The 15,904-nt window shown below is 38.0% G+C and overlaps 2 protein-coding genes across 2 annotated transcripts in view; both read left to right on the forward strand.

Moving 5' to 3' along the window:
• Positions 1 to 15,904, forward strand: part of LOC144662989 (uncharacterized) — a 220,762-nt gene that overhangs the window by 132,191 nt on the left and 72,667 nt on the right. The window lies entirely within an intron of this gene.
• Positions 1 to 15,904, forward strand: part of LOC144664122 (uncharacterized) — a 152,936-nt gene that overhangs the window by 64,365 nt on the left and 72,667 nt on the right. The window contains exons 13-17 of the mRNA XM_078525249.1: positions 4,794 to 4,844; positions 6,435 to 6,538; positions 9,917 to 10,036; positions 11,996 to 12,098; positions 13,501 to 13,612. Coding sequence (XP_078381375.1) covers positions 4,794 to 4,844; positions 6,435 to 6,538; positions 9,917 to 10,036; positions 11,996 to 12,098; positions 13,501 to 13,612 — 490 coding nt within the window. The remainder of the gene's footprint in view (positions 1 to 4,793; positions 4,845 to 6,434; positions 6,539 to 9,916; positions 10,037 to 11,995; positions 12,099 to 13,500; positions 13,613 to 15,904) is intronic.

A 15,904-nucleotide genomic window follows, 5' to 3' on the forward strand; every position in this document is an offset into this window, starting at 1 on the left:
AGTTCTGTTGTAACATTTTTGCAACCGAATTGCTCTGGTGAAGTCAAGTGGTTAAGATGCTTGATTTATGATAACGCGTTTCCCGAATATAATTTTTTCTGGTCTAATGGTCTGCAAAGCTCTCAATTGAGCTTTGTTGCAAGGCGCTTGCAACATCAAAGACTTAATTGTTACACTCAACGAACATAGAGATCCTCTTCTCAGCACCTTCTGTTGACTCCTAAAGCTAGATTAAAGAGAAAAAAGGGCGTTTGCTGTGGCGGCACCGAGACTTTGGAATACGATCCCCTGGAACTAAGTTTAAGTGTTTCCATTGACGTTTTTTAAAGTCATTAATACGCACCTTTTTAAACTGGCTTTTAAAATTTTTAAATTGTTAGAGACATTTTTATTCTTTTCCCTTCATTTTTAAGTAATTAATATAATATAGATAGGAGTCTGCGTGCCCTCTGATTGGCTAAAAACCTATGTTTAATCAGAGTATAAAACATAGAAATATCATGTTTTATTGTTTTTTCGTCAGCTTTCCTCGAGTACTTCGCGCCTGGTTGGCTATAACCACTCGTATCCAACAAGGGCGAAAGGAATAATTGTTTTATTAGTATAAATCCACTGGACATTTTATTTTAATGTAAACGATCGGAAGTGATAGTATGAGAAGGCGGGAAAAATTGTGGCGCGGTGTTCACTTCTTGAGTTGAATGACACAAGGAAAGCGAGCGAGAGATTTTTCTTTCGAAGATTTTCCTCGACAATCCCCTCTTACGTCGTCTATTCAAGCTCATAAGGTCATATTAGTGGACTGTGATTGGCGGATTGAGCATGTCGAAAGATTGATGTCGATAGAAAGCCGCTATGCACGTAACACTGAAAGCGGGTGTAAATATGACTTCCTGGTTTGTGTATAAAACTTAAGGCAAAATATAAAACTTGTTGCGCTATTAAAACTTCTTGCAAAATATAAAACTTGCCTTAAAATTATGCTGGGCTGGTGAGAAGCGTGGGTGTTTCTAAGCTGTTTGCGAAGAAACAGAATTGTCTTCGTGTTGCTTTTATATAGCTTATGCTGGCCCTGAGTATTCAAGTGGACCCCATCCCTTCCCAAAACCGGGAAACTGCAAAGAAATTTTCAAAGAACCACCCGTGGTATCTTGCCTATGTCGTCAGATAGGGGACAAAATAGGAACTTACACTTCGTGGCGTCGAAACTTTTTAATCCCGTCAAAACTTTCTCTTTGTGTCGTCGGGTTTCACTCTTCGTGTCGTGGTGTTCTTCGTTTCGTCATAATTAAGCTAAGTTCGTCGTGTTTTTCGTTTTTCGTAATTTAGCTTCGTCGTCGTGTTCTTCATTCTTGGTTAGAAAGGTTAATATTTTCGGAATCTATACTTTATTAGCTTTGCAGTGATGTATAGTTTTCTGTGGTTTTTATTTAAGTAGCGCACGTAGAAAGATTTTCCCAGAAGGTACCCTATTTTGATGACAGTTATATACCTCGTATGAGTTCTAGTACTTGCATCACCAAGCTACGTATGATCCGGCAACAAATGGTGCCATAGTCTCGCTTAATTACGTCGTCTGGCTCCCTGCATTTAAACGCTCCCCATAGATAGAGTAGAGACCAATTTTACCTATAACATATATGCTGATAGCTTCTAGACTGAGGGGAAGAATCGGAGCGCGAAAGGTGGGATCTAATAATGTCGCAAGAAGCCGAGGCTATAGAGAGGTTAAGCATGACGTTTATTTTTCCCGCGAACGGGAAAAATTCAACTTCTGTCATCTGCCGTTTGGTGTTCGTATGCGGAAATGAGTAGTTTTTTGTTTGTTGTGAATGTGGGATTTTTTTTCTATTTTTATGAGGGATTAATTTTAGAATTCGATAAAAAGGTAGCAAAATGAAAGGCAAGCTCACGTTTGCCGTGTAACGTCAAGCTTAATCTCTCATATATATGTACTTTCTCAGAACGTAGTTATTGAGTGACACCAGATCCATGCTACTGTTTTGTTTATCTCAAAGAGGTCTTGTGACATGCTACTTCTTACCAATACCTGAACAACTTTGAGCTAAACACAAGTTACAGTGTTGTTTACATAGTTGTTTACACAGCATTTGACCGTTCCACGAACCCTTTCCTCGTAACCCCTCCCCTGAGGGTTATATTACTCTTATCTTGGAAAAGTATTGCTGAAATTAACTTGTCGTTTGTTGTTGCTGGCAAATAAATCCACTAAGAATTACTGTTCAAATTTTGAAATAAACTGAAAAAACAAACAAATGTAGAAAATAAGCAGAAGTTTGTTAAAAATCCCAACTGGTGAGAGGTTGACCAGGTGGCTATTTACAAAGTGTAAAGGAGTTAAATTTGGGACCACCGAACATAAATTTAGATCTTCCCAGTGGCAGGGAATAGGATTTAAACCCGGGACCTCCGAAATGCAAAACCAGTTTCTTAACCACTAGGCCACTCCGCCTCCAAAATATGACAGAACAATACAGTCATATTTAAACATGAATGTTGGGATAAATTTTCCAGTTAAAACATGAAATGTAATATTTTTGGTAAACTAAATTAAAGTTTTCTCTTTACCTGGTTAAGAGTAAAGCTGGCAGACCTCACTGATTAGTGCCAACTATAAGACAAAACATGATAAAGGTATAAACTAAACTTAATGTTCCTGTTCAATGACATCGGACAGTGTTTCAATATTTTAATTCTCTGTTTCAATATTTAAATTAATAATTCGTTCATTATGTCTCATCTTAACCCTATCCAGACCGGGGGGAGGGGGGGGGGGGGCGGAAAGTGCCCGCGCCGACTTTAAACGCTTATAACGCTTATCAATATTTAAACAAACGCTGTCAAACTTTGCGACTTTATCTAAAATTTATCTGGGAATAATTTGGTAGGAGAGGTTGTTGTGTCAGGAACTTGACGTCACCATGGCAACGGCATTTTGACAGGCATGTTTTCCAAAATTTGTAGTTTTCGTGTTTCTATTACTGAAAAATAACTTTAATGCAATTATTTTCATTGTTTTAGGGATTTTAAGCACAGTTTTATTGATTTTGAGAACATTGCAGTAATTTTGGGCAGATTTCTAACGTTTTAGAAAATTTTCGAAATCCAAGATGGCGGATCCAAGATGGCGGCTGTTTTGACATTATGATCTAATTGACAGGTGATGTGACGTCATCATCCCACTTGACGTATGCCAAAAATTAGATTGTCGGACATACTATAAATCCTTTAAGTTTCATTGTGATTGCTTAAATATTCTGAAAGTTATGGAGGGGGGGGGGGGGGGGGGATTCCGATTCCGGTCTAAAAAGATCCAAAAAAGCCCGGTCTGAATAGGGTTAATGATTGTTCCTCCGGCCTTGATTTTTTCATGATGAACGACATATAAAAATAATAACCATGTCTTTATTAAAGAAGAACCAGTGTATGAAATTAAAGTTAAGAAAGAGCTTCAGCGGTGCTAACGTCTTAAGCAGCGAGAAGCCAATAACTGCAAATTTTCGGGTTCCCACAAAGTGAAATAAGAGTTTCTTGTATGAAGACCATTTGTTATGGATTTCTGTCTTTATATCCCTCGGTTACTTACCGAGCCATACAAACGGACAAAGTATAAACAATGTCGATTATTTGACTTTGGCCAAAATTCCAATTTTCAATGCCACGTTTTTTTCTTGGTAATTACGTACGTTACACGCACGTATACGCACGTAGCGATCGCGAGTGTTTTCAAAAAAGTTGAACTGAGTTCAACTTTTTTCGCGGCTGTCTGCGGTTACGGAGCGATTTGCCCAATCATACTTTTGGATTTTGTCACATGACACCACTTACCATGTGAAAAACCATTTTGTTTTAAATCGCCGTCGATTTACATGGGAAAACATTCAGATGTAAAAGCACTTCTCATCGAGAAAGTCCGAGCATTTCCAGCAATAATCTACAGAACTGACTACAACACCAAATTACATGAACGCAGTAGTGAAAGAGAACGCCTGGCGTCAGGTAACGTAGGCTTTGAACCGGCAATCCGGCAAGGTCGCCTCAAATTGATGGTGTCTTTCGGAAGTATTTTTAAAATGCCTCTTGGTCATATTCACGCATTTCTTTTACTAGCGTGTGGTAAAAAGTGTTTTCATGGCAGCCATGTTGGAAGAGTCAAAACACAAGATATTTGCATAAAAATGTTAATGATTTTTTTCCCAAAGGAAAAACAATTTATTTTTTCACTCCTCCAATATGGCCGCCAATAACACATTCTATTCACCAACTTGATAATTCAGGATGGCGGACATTTACGTACGTTCAACGCACGGAAAAAAGAAACGCTTTTTATTACTGTTTACGCGACAGTGAAAATTTGCCTACGTATCTTTTTTTACGCACGTTTTACGTACGTAAATATTTACGCCTCAGTGGAAATCCACCTTTATTCTCAAGGAGAGAGAGCTTAATGACGCTTAAACGGTAGGTGCCCTCTTTTTTAAGAAGGCACCTACCGTAAATACCGTTTGCTTTACCAAGGTGTTCAGTAACAAGGCGTTGATTGTACCATGTTTAATCTACTTCTTAAACAAGCTTAAAATCTACTTACCCTCTTACATTTTTCACAATTCTCCTTGGAAGAATTTGGTTTGAAATCTAGACACTGACCTTGAAAATCATACTTAGGTTCGTCATTCTCATGACCTGCCTACTTGAATGACTTGAATATCATATGTAATTTATCACTAGTGGGATTAAATGACGTTTATGAAGTTGTCCTTTTTGTTCTTTAGGATCTTCCCTTTGAGAAGGGCGAGGTGCTGTATATTGAAACCGTTTCTCCGGTGAGCACAGCTATGAAATGCTGCCATTAACTAAAGGCTCTTCAGAGTTATTTCTGTCAGATTGTGGGAAAGAAGAGACAATGGATGAGCAGGATATCACGTAACTTGAACGGCAATATTTAACAATTATTCGCCTCAGGCTCAGTGAATCTCGGCGAATATTCCCCGAGACGAAGTCGATGGAAATATTCACTTCGCCTTCGGCAAATATTTGTTTTAGTCTAATTTTCAGATGTGAATATCAAGAACTATAAAATAAAGAACTAAAACACGGAATTAACAAACACAAGTGCTCGCTCGAATACGTGTAAACAAGTTTAATTCATCGATTGTAAATCAGAATTTACACTTTAGTTTAAGCAATAAAACGAAACAAAACAAACACTACGAAAAAAAGTCAGCTATCTAGTAACTTTGTTTAATCGTTGGCGACTTCTGAGAAATTGTGTAAATCCTGTTTAAATAAGTCGGGTAGCTCTGATCTGAAGGGAACTGAGTAATTTTTGGTCAATTGATCTGCCACTGAGTTTCTTGTGGCCGTGTGCGATCTCCAAAACCACCGTCCTTAGCACCAATTCTAATGCCTTGAGAACCATCTCTTGAAAATATTTTTGGTTCAAAAGCCTTGGTAGCCAATTTTTCAAAATTCCAACTGTTTTGAATACTCCGGACTTGATGTGATTTCTTTCGAATGAACGAAAATTTCATTCATCAAATGCCGCCATGTTTACTTGCCTGGATGGCAAAGTTGGCGCGGCTTAGCAACCAAGCCCTGAAATGTTATATTCACCTCCAAGCGAGGTAAATATAACGTCATAAACCAGAGCTTCTTGACCAATCAGAATAGTAGTGTTATTCAGTAAATGGTTTGAACCCAGGAGTATCAGTAGGTCGTATAGTGTTATTGCTACTTAACACACCCCTTAACTTCTCATTCGGCACAGTTTTCATTAAGTGTATAGATGGGTATCCGTAAATTTTTGGATAGGGACAAGCTGACAATATGTTTTTGGTAGATCAGCTAATCTCATCCAGGAGTAAAAGCAATAGAGCGGTCTTTTCTGACGTCGTAGTATGTATCTAAAATTAAGAAAGTCACCTGACTTAAAATCAGGTATCTATAACCAGAAAAAAATCATGGCATTTTGCTTAGCTTAAAGGGAACGGTCTAAAATTTGCTTCAAATGATGTATTTAGGACCTTAAAACATTTACAGATATTTGTATGACTGAGTGGCAATTCTCGCCATTCAGTATTATACATAAGCCTGTAAATTTAATGTTTATCGACATGAAATATCTCGATCAATATTCAGCGTGTTCCTTTCTTATTTTGCTACACAGATGCTTTCACCGTAATGTATCTACAAGTTTGGTAGACTAAATTTAATGTTATGTTAATTTTATCGACAAGGATTCCACCATAAGAAATATGCCTGGAATTCCTGGCGGCGCAATTTAATTGGCTTGTTTTTGCTTTTAAAAAGCTGCTTCTCTGACCTTCCATTATACCTTAATTGTTTCTTTTGTTCCTTCTGAGTAGATGTGATGGTTGTAATTCATTTTGTCTCAAATTCTCTGTTCCCGTTAGAATCCTAATTGGTACCGGGCAAAGAATGCTATAGGACGCAGAGGATTCATTCCTTATAATTTTGTCATTAAGTGGACAGCAGAGGTGAAACTTCATGCAATGCCGTAAGTCATAATTTGCGTTTAGAAGGAAAAGTGTACACTTAGAGCACCATACATAAGAAGGTTTCTACCTTCTCACGCATCTTGTTTCTTAAGAGTTATTTCTCCTTTCACAAAAACTGCAGCTTGACTCAAACGACTCTCCTCCAACATTTATGAGCGTGTAAATTTAAAATGACCACTTTCGAGCTGTCACGGTACCTTTTATGGCATAAAAACCAGAAAGAATGTCAGGAATACATATCAAAAGTTACGAAAAAACAATTAATGTTGGTAATTGGTATCTTTTAGGGGTGAAGGTGAATTCCAGCCACTTCCACAAATCAAGATTATGGTACATTTTAGGAGTTTCTTTCAAAATTTGTGACTATCATCTCCGTCAGTTATACCTTATTACATGGAATTTTCGCGACTCGTTATTTTGCGATTTTCAGGTGCGCATATTTCGCGACACTTAAATTTCGCGATATTGTGAAAATTTTGTATTTTGAATCACTTTATTTTCGCGTTTTTGACACAATTTACATTTTCTTGGCAATATTGTTTCACATGCCTTTGAATTTAAAAAACCGACTTCATCAAAGGAAGAATAACGTCAAAATTAACAAAAACGCAAGGGCGGGACTAAATCTCGGCAATAACAACAACAGAGCAGCTCTCACAATGTCTACAAGTAGCTAGGTTATGCTTGTTCGTGCATGAGTTCTTGTTCTTCAGTCAACTGACGACAACATCCATTTAGATTGATAATTCTTTCCTTTAGTGGTACTAAACTAATTCTTTCTTGATTATTGACATAATGTGAGTCACGTAATTTCGCGCCATGTTATGTTCGCGACACTTATTGTTCGCGTCACTTTAATTTCGCGAAATTCGCGAAATTAACGTGTCGCGAAAATTTCATGTAATAAGGTATATTGCAGTCCCACTCCCCCCTTAGGTGAAACTGCTTTTTCGCGAGAGGCTATCAAAAACTATATTTAAAAGTTTGATCTTGCAATATTTTTGCTGGTTCGGATCAAGATACAAGATATTCAAGATGCAGCGAATCAGCGCCCGTTTTCTATAAGGAGCAAATGTTTTCCATTCAGCGACTTGCTTTTATAAAACCATGAAGCTGGCTGAATTCAGGACGATATTTTTCTCCTCTTGCAAACAAGAAACACAATTTTGGATTTCAAAATGGAAAGAAATAACCCTAAAGAACACTCGATCGCCTGAAAAAAGAACATCTAGAACATTGATGTCTTTTAAAATCTAAAAAGGTGATGAAGCAGGACAGCTTCAAGACTTACAAACCACTGCAGTATGGTAAATATCTTCAAATGTTGATTTGCTTTATAAAAATCGTTTAGCTGATTTCTTGAGACTTGATTCAATAACTTGGAAATTTCGTTTGGCTTTGTTATGCTGTGTTACACATTGCTTTCCGCGAGCGTCTGGAAAAACACAATTCCTTCGTGTGTTCCCGCACGCAAAGCCAGCGAGGCTGTGACTAAAAGTGGGAAGGGGACTTGGGAACTGGGACGCGGGACGTGTGTTTGGGACGTGGGACGCGTGAGGTGGGACGTGAGGGCGTGGGACGCGGGGACGCGGGGACGCGCAAACGAACAGACTAAGTTTTCTGCGTTGAGTATAAAATATAATTTACGGTCTTATTTTTTAATAGCTTTATTGGGAAACATGAAAACAAGGCATTGAACATTAAAATATATAACAATGTAAATAGATAGAGACAAAAACATTTCTCAAAGGGGAAAGCGCTGTTCACTTGCCTCTTTTACCGTGAAAGTTCAAGTTACAGAATATTTCCAACACAAATCGTAAACCTCGTGGGCAGCAATGAAGGACTTTCCCGGTAAGTACATACATGCTTTTCGTTGTTCTAATTATTTGTTATCTCAACTTAATCCTCGCTTATTTTTTTACGCTCAAGCATGCTTCAGGACAACCGTTGTCTATACATGTAGGTGCCTTGTAGTTTCGAAGCTTTAAGCCAATAATCTTGCGGACAACGAGATATGTTGTATTGTTTTGATAATGATCAAATTAGTTAATAATTATTTGCTCAATTAGTGACACTCCCATGAAAAAACACCTGTTAATGGAACCATAATGAATTTTATTAAAAGTCTAAAAGTCCACTGTTTGTTTTTAAAAGATGGTCATTTGTTTAGCACAGTACGCGAATATCTAAACCAGCATGTATGCTTTTCATGAGACTTATTTCACGCATAAATAGCGGGGATGGAGAACAGATAATAAAGAATAAGAGCAACGAAAAGCATGTATGTACTTACCGGAAAAGTCCTCCACTGCTGCCCACGAGGTTTAAGAATCGCGTTGAAAATATTCTGTAACTACATCTCTCACAGTAAAAGAGGTAAGCGAACAATCTTGGACCTTCCGTTCCCGCTTTCCCCTTTGAGAAATGTTTTTGTCTCCATCTATTTACATTGTTATATATTCTAATGTTCAATGCCTTGTTTTTATGTTTCCCAATAAAGCTATTAAAAATAAGACCGGAAGTTGTGTTCTATACATTCAACGCAGAAAACTTAGTCTGTTCGTTTGCGCGTCCCCACGTCCCCGTCCCCACGTCCCCGAGTCCCACGTCCCCGAATCCCCACGTCCCCACGTCCTCACGTCCCACCCCACACGTCCCACGTCCCAAACACGCGTCCCGCGTCCCAGTCCCCAAGTCCCCGTCCCACTTTTAGTCACAGCCGCCGGCGACACAAGAATTTCGAAAGTTGTTCGCCTCTAATAGCATATGTACAGTGTTTATTTAAATGAAATTTGTCCAACCTTTTAATTTTATTCTGTATTTGTAATTCGTAATTTACATGTACGTTATAAAAGTAACTAAAAGTGGTGTCGTGTAAAACCTTGAATAATTTGCATAACGTTATTGAAATTTAATACACGGGTTGTTTTCATTTGAGATGCGTGGGAATTGATTTTCAAGATTGTGATTTGACTTGCCGGTATACTTCACGATCATGTGCAACCTTTTTTTCTATTTCCATTAGAAAATATTTGTATACATTTCAAATTAAATGAAGTTATTTTTTCTCTATATTCATATATTCTTGAAGTGTAATGGCAGCACTTCACTTCTCATTGAGAACTACTAGTTACAGTAGAAATATGAGTCTGTAATGCATTGTGTATACCCAAAACATTGAAAAAAATTTGTAGCGAGTCTGTCCTTAGATTCGTTGTAACAATTTATACTTCAGATCACATTTTTCTTAAAAGTTATGTCCCAAATATGCAAGATGGCATATCAAACGATAATGATGCACTTGTTGACGTACAGTGTACGAAATTAATTCGTGCAAATTAATCCTCTGTGTATGTTTTGTTACTTATATGCAGATGGCTTCACGAGAAGGTCACCAGAGAACAGGCTGAAGATCTCCTCAAGCCGCATGAAGATGGTTCGTTTCTGGTCAGAGAAAGTCACAATTACGCTGGAGACTATACTCTTTCGGTTAGGTACGTCAACAGTGTGATCATCGTCTCCCGTATATACTGTTTGTTGTATACCCCACAGTAACATGATATCTACAGTGAGTTCTATTTAAAGGTTTTATTTTCTTTTGACAGTTGAGAGCTTGCCTTGTGTTTTTTTATTCTTCTCATTGTTTCATCAGGACCGAGGGGAGGGGCTTTGAGGGTCTCCCCCTAACCTTTCTTGGAGCGAGAAGGGGCCCAACTTATACAGCTCTACTCCCATTCTTTTCGAGTAAGAAAAGGCCCATCTTCACGTCAGCCCGCTCCCACTTTTTAGCACCATTGGGTTCACCGCTGCATGTTCACTACATGTATACAAAGTGACGTTTAATTTTGGCAAAATTTCTTCTAGGTTTGGGGGTTTGATGTATTGATCGTGAGCTTTCTTAACTTAATTCCAATCGGTGCTTGTCTAAACCCAATCAAGAGTTCATCCTCACAAGAAAATTAAGTTCAAACTTGGAAATTTGATTTTGTCATATTTATTTCAATCTTCCATTCTTGTGATGAAGATCACAGTGTCCACAACCTCAAAATGCCGATTGGATCAATGTGTAGTTTGACGTGACGGGCACGTGAGAATTTGTGAAAATTTTGATAATTTTTTGATAAAATTGTTAGCATCATTACATTTCGATTGGGAATATCGCCACAAGGTGTTTCTTCTTGTTCTCGTTGACGCTTGCTTCTACCAACGCTCTCACAATACTAAACAGTGGGCAAGGCGTTTTCGAATTCCAAGAGCCCTTTATTGTAGAGCTTTTTTAAATATCAGATTTGATCCGTCTTTTTTTTTTTTTTTTTTTTTTCCAGAAACGACTTTCGTGACGGTTCAATTACAACATCGTACATTGTGTTAAAACTCAGTCATGCAGAAAAACGAAATAACGTATCAGTAGACTGCGCAAAACTGATAGCTTAGACATTTTTAAAGTGTGTGTGGCAAATCGAACTTCAACCAGCTGTAGATTTGAAATCACGAGACAAGTAGCAGGGACGAAGTTTTCTGGTTATTAAAAAGCAAAACAACTACCATCGATGTCGCTGTGGAAAAAACATATCGTGTTACAGCGTTTGCTAGAAAAAACAAAAGAACACAAACGAACAAACGTATCGTGTTGCGGTTGTAAAGAAAAGCGTAAGAAACACCCGGGAACGAACATAACTGGTGTTTCAACGTCTAACTGAAATTGAAATTAAGCAAATAAACATGAAAAATAAAAAAATATATATTTTCAATTGATGAGCTCCTTTGCATTCTGCACTTCCTTTTGAGTCTCTGAGTTTTAAATCCTATTCGGAACAGGACAGGGGTGGACTAGTGGACTTGCACTACATCCCCACCCCCCCCAAAAAAAAAAGAAAAAAAAAAGTAATAAAGTCACCAAACTGAAATTTGTCCAAACATGGATAAGATTTAGTATAGTAAATAATAAAGGTGGTAAATTTTAAGCTCGGTAATAAATAATGAAGATGAAATGTTCAACATGACACGAGCATGGGACAAAGAAAAAATCTGAGTCCCCGACGGGAATCGAACCGATGGCCTCCCAGATCTAACCAAATGAGCTACGAGAGACTCGTGGTGAGCTGGGCCATTTACTAGGTTGATAAGTGACACGTCCTGCATACTGCTAGGATCAGCAATGTCGAAATCGTCAAGTTTGTAGTAAATTATAAAGATGGTAAATTTTAAAGCTCGGTAATAAATAATAAAGATGAAATGTTCAACATGAGGGAGGCCATGGGTTCGATTCCCGTCGGGGACTCAGATTTTTTCTTTGTCCCATGCTCGTGTCATGTTGAACATTTCATCTTCAAGATTTAGTATGTTTTCCACAGAGTCGGTAAAAACAACAGATAACATACACTCATAGAAAAGTCTTTTACTACCTTAAATGTCTTAAATACATCTCATCATTTTATAATTCTTTTTAACAGATTTGGTCATGAGGTTGGACACTACAGAATAAGATGCACAGATGATGGAAATTTCACAATTGATGACGTGACCTTTTTTAAGACTCTTACACAACTTGTTGAGGTAGGTAGTGTAGACTTATGTAATGGAATCCCACCTTTAAAACCATCCCATTGACATATCATCATTAGAGCCACTACTTGGCACAGACAGTTAAGTTCAGTTAATTTGTATCTGAGAGATCCTTTAATCTGACCGTCTCTTACACAACTTGTTGAGGTAGGTAGTGTAGACTTATGTAATGGCCGGAATCCCACCTTTAAAACCATCCCATTGACATCTCATCGTCAGAGCCACTACTTGGCACAGACAGTTAAGTTCAGTTAATTGGATCTGAGAGCTCCTTTAATCTGACCGTCTACAAAGTAAATAGAAATGAATGCTAATAATAATTAAGATACTGTGTTTAAGAGTCTATGGAGAGTCTAAATTAAAATATACCCGAAAGGCCATCATTTAAGCGTGGTTTCTACTAGCCACGTTTTTAACGCAAGCATAAGTAGTTTGTGCCAAGTTAAAGCGAACGTCGAAATAAGCATAAACACAGAAATAAGATTACGATGTTTACTAGTTAGAAGGCTCCGTTCTCTCGGGAAATATGGCGTCAGAAGCTCTCAGGCATCGAGTGCTGTTGTCTCTTCTACTCATGTGATGAAGAACGCGAAAGCGACTAAAAAAAGGGGGGAAACGAAACTTTTCGGGTTACAGATTTTTTAGAGGAAGAAGAAGTCATCTCCACTTCTTTCGCTGCTCTTGCCTACGCCTGTGCCTTTTTGGTTTTGTCTTTAAATTCCCTACACTCTTCCGAACAACCTCAGAAAACTTTTATCAAAATCAATCACGGGTCTACCTCCGCCACTTTGTTTAAATGCTCAGACACAGGGGAACCTGGAACGAGTGCTTTAATTGACTAGACACGGCCAGACGTAAACAATTTTTTGTGTTTATGCGGTGTTTTGTTTTCCCACGAACGCAAGCACAAGCGCAAGCACAAAAACAGGAAGTATTTTGAGGCCTATCAGATATAAGCACTAAAATATTATAACCTGAATCAATTACCTCGTTAATATGGTTTCTTGTCCGTTTAGAAATGGGTAATTGTCGTCAATGCATTCCTTTGTTATTCTCGTTACGAGTTGGTAATTAAATTATTGTTTTCACTATTTCAGTAAGAAAATTATGAAGATGAACAAAATATTATTGCATTGCAAGTATATTAACTGCAGTATTGAAAAGTGGTAAATAAGTCAGTTTCACTTGCTGATAACTTAAAATGAAACTGATTAATTTGGCACCCTGCAATACAGCAATAAAGGAATACTACAATAAAGACACTTCACGTCTATTCACAGTATGAACGCAATGCAGGGGATCTTCTTGAGGATGTGATCGTCTAGTAAAGGTGATGGTTTACAGCAGAACTTGGCTCGTGTGTGAAACTAAATTCTTGTGAATTGTTTTTCAGTATGAAGAGGGTGCAGATGGGCTTTGTACAAGACTAGTGAAACGTTTGGAAAGGAAAGAAGGAACACTTGATTTCTTCGCATTTGATGTTGATCCAAATTCCTTTAGAAAAGGTTTGCGTCTTCTTCTGTGCATTGTCACTATTACAATGTCTGTTGATGTCATTCCTATTTCATTTCTGGTTGCCACCCAACAGCTTTACGGAAGGTACGTTTTTTCTTAGGGGCGGGCCTCAGAGGGGAGGGTCATCAGTGAAAGTGAACATCAAAAGGGGAGGGCCATATGTCTTTGTGAGCTATTGAAGGGAAATTCAAGGGGAGTGTCAGACATCGTTTCAATTTTTTAATAAAAATTTTCGTGATGTTGCTTTCCATTGTTCTAACAGATTAAGTTTTTCCTTTCACCTACTTTGATTTAATTTGGTGATTTATTATACGTACTAGCTATAGGTTACATTTCTACATGTATTTATGCCATGACACATAGTTTTCTCGGGGGACTTGTGTCCTTTTTCGTCCGTATCAAGATGTACAAGACCCAGATATTATTTCTTTAGCTTCATGCTGACTATCCGTTGTCTGATCTCCTGATCTCCCTTTCTTGTGCTTGTGCAGTGTTATTTTTAAAGAAAAAACGTACCTTCCCTTAGTCCTACTTTCAGCCAAAACTCATATTGTGCTTCTTATAAGACGTACTTTTTTTTCGATTTGGTTTCGTCTCAAAAAAGAAAAATGGGCCGAGGAAATGAATAACAATAAGTCTTGTGTCCGCACATTAATTCGACGCGTTAAATTGAAGTGCGTTTTAATTTCTACTTGCATAAACATTACAGCATCATGGTATCGAAAGTGATTTTAGGCGATGACATATCGCCTATAGTTGGCGCACGATAGTAATAATAATAAACCTTTATTTAACCACGATCTGTTTTAAAGCAAATACATGCTTAAGGGGTCATGTGTGTACGTGTGACTAACTACCTACCTAAGAAAAATTAATATTACATTGTAATAAACTAAAATAAACGATATTATATTTTAATAAGATTAAGATTTAAAATTGAAAAACACACATGTGTTTCGGAGTTGTCTGTATCGACACCACGCAAACTGCCAAAATTAAGTTTTTTAAATATGGGGTCCATTCTCGCTTTTTTGCAAAACTGCTTGTGGTTGGTAGCGTTATTAAAGTAGCTTGACACAAAATTCCATAAAACTGCACCTCTGTGCTGGATTGAGTTCTTTAAAAAGGACGTTGAAAATCGTGGGACAACCGCTTTTTTGATGGAATATATATTAGTACGTTTACCCTCTACCACGTCCCCGTGCACTAATCCGGGGAGCACTGGGTGCCTTTCCTTCAGCTGCATCTTGAGTTGTGGCGAGTGAGATAATTATTGGCTTTTGCAACTTATAGCACCGGCAAAGTGCACTTGTTTTCTAACTTGTTTTCTAGATACTACTTCTTACGTATAAAGCGCTGAATGGCATGGCACCACAATACTTAGTTAATCTACTCCAGCACTATATTCCGACCAGGCAACTTAGATCATCATCAATGAATCTGTTGGTTGTACCGAAAGCAAACTTAAAGTCTTATGGAGAACGATCTTTTAAAGTTGCCGCTCCAAGACTATGGAATGCGCTTCCAAAGAAACTTAAACTTATTAAATGACTTGACGTTTTTAAAAAAGGACTTAAAATATTACTCTTTAGAGAGGCCTTTTTATATTAATCATATTTTATTTTTTAATCCAAAGAAAATTGTAAATTACTTAAATAATATCGTAAAAAATGTTGTGGTTATTCATCGTGGTAGTGTATGTAATTTCTTAACTTTTAAATCGAAATTAAAATAATAAAGTATTTTTCGTTTGTCTCACGACGTAGTCACGTGTGATGGAGATCGCGATGTTTCGACTGCACACTGCTAGTCTTCATCAGGCGATAAGGTCGACTGGTTGTGCGTCAACTTATAAAGCACGCTTCTGCGCTGTGATTGGTTGGTTTTCAACAGATGTGATTGGCGCATTTCGATCCTCGCTGTTTTTGTGTCCTGTTGTTCCCTCAGCGGTCCGCTGTCGCACAGTTCTCCTGTTGTTGTGTTTTTTGATAGTGGGCATCCATGCCTCAGGAATTTCAATTCCATTATCCCTGTTGATATTATTAGGGTGAAGTCTTATGTGAATTGCCTCTTTGACCCTGCGTTTGTACCAGTGTGGGTCGCGATCAATAAACTTTACCTCATTCCAAAGCGGGTAGTGTCCGGTGTTGTTGGTGTGTTCTGCAACGGAGGAGGCCTGGGTACGGGCCTCTTTGATCCTGTCTTGCATAGGTCTTCCCGTCTCACCGATGTAAACTTTGCCACATTCACAGTGAATCCTGTAAACAACGCCATCTTGCTTA

This window comes from Oculina patagonica, chromosome 8, assembly GCF_052425735.1.
Source record: "Oculina patagonica isolate OP01 chromosome 8, crgOcupat, whole genome shotgun sequence".
Taxonomy (NCBI): Eukaryota; Metazoa; Cnidaria; class Anthozoa; order Scleractinia; family Oculinidae; genus Oculina; species Oculina patagonica.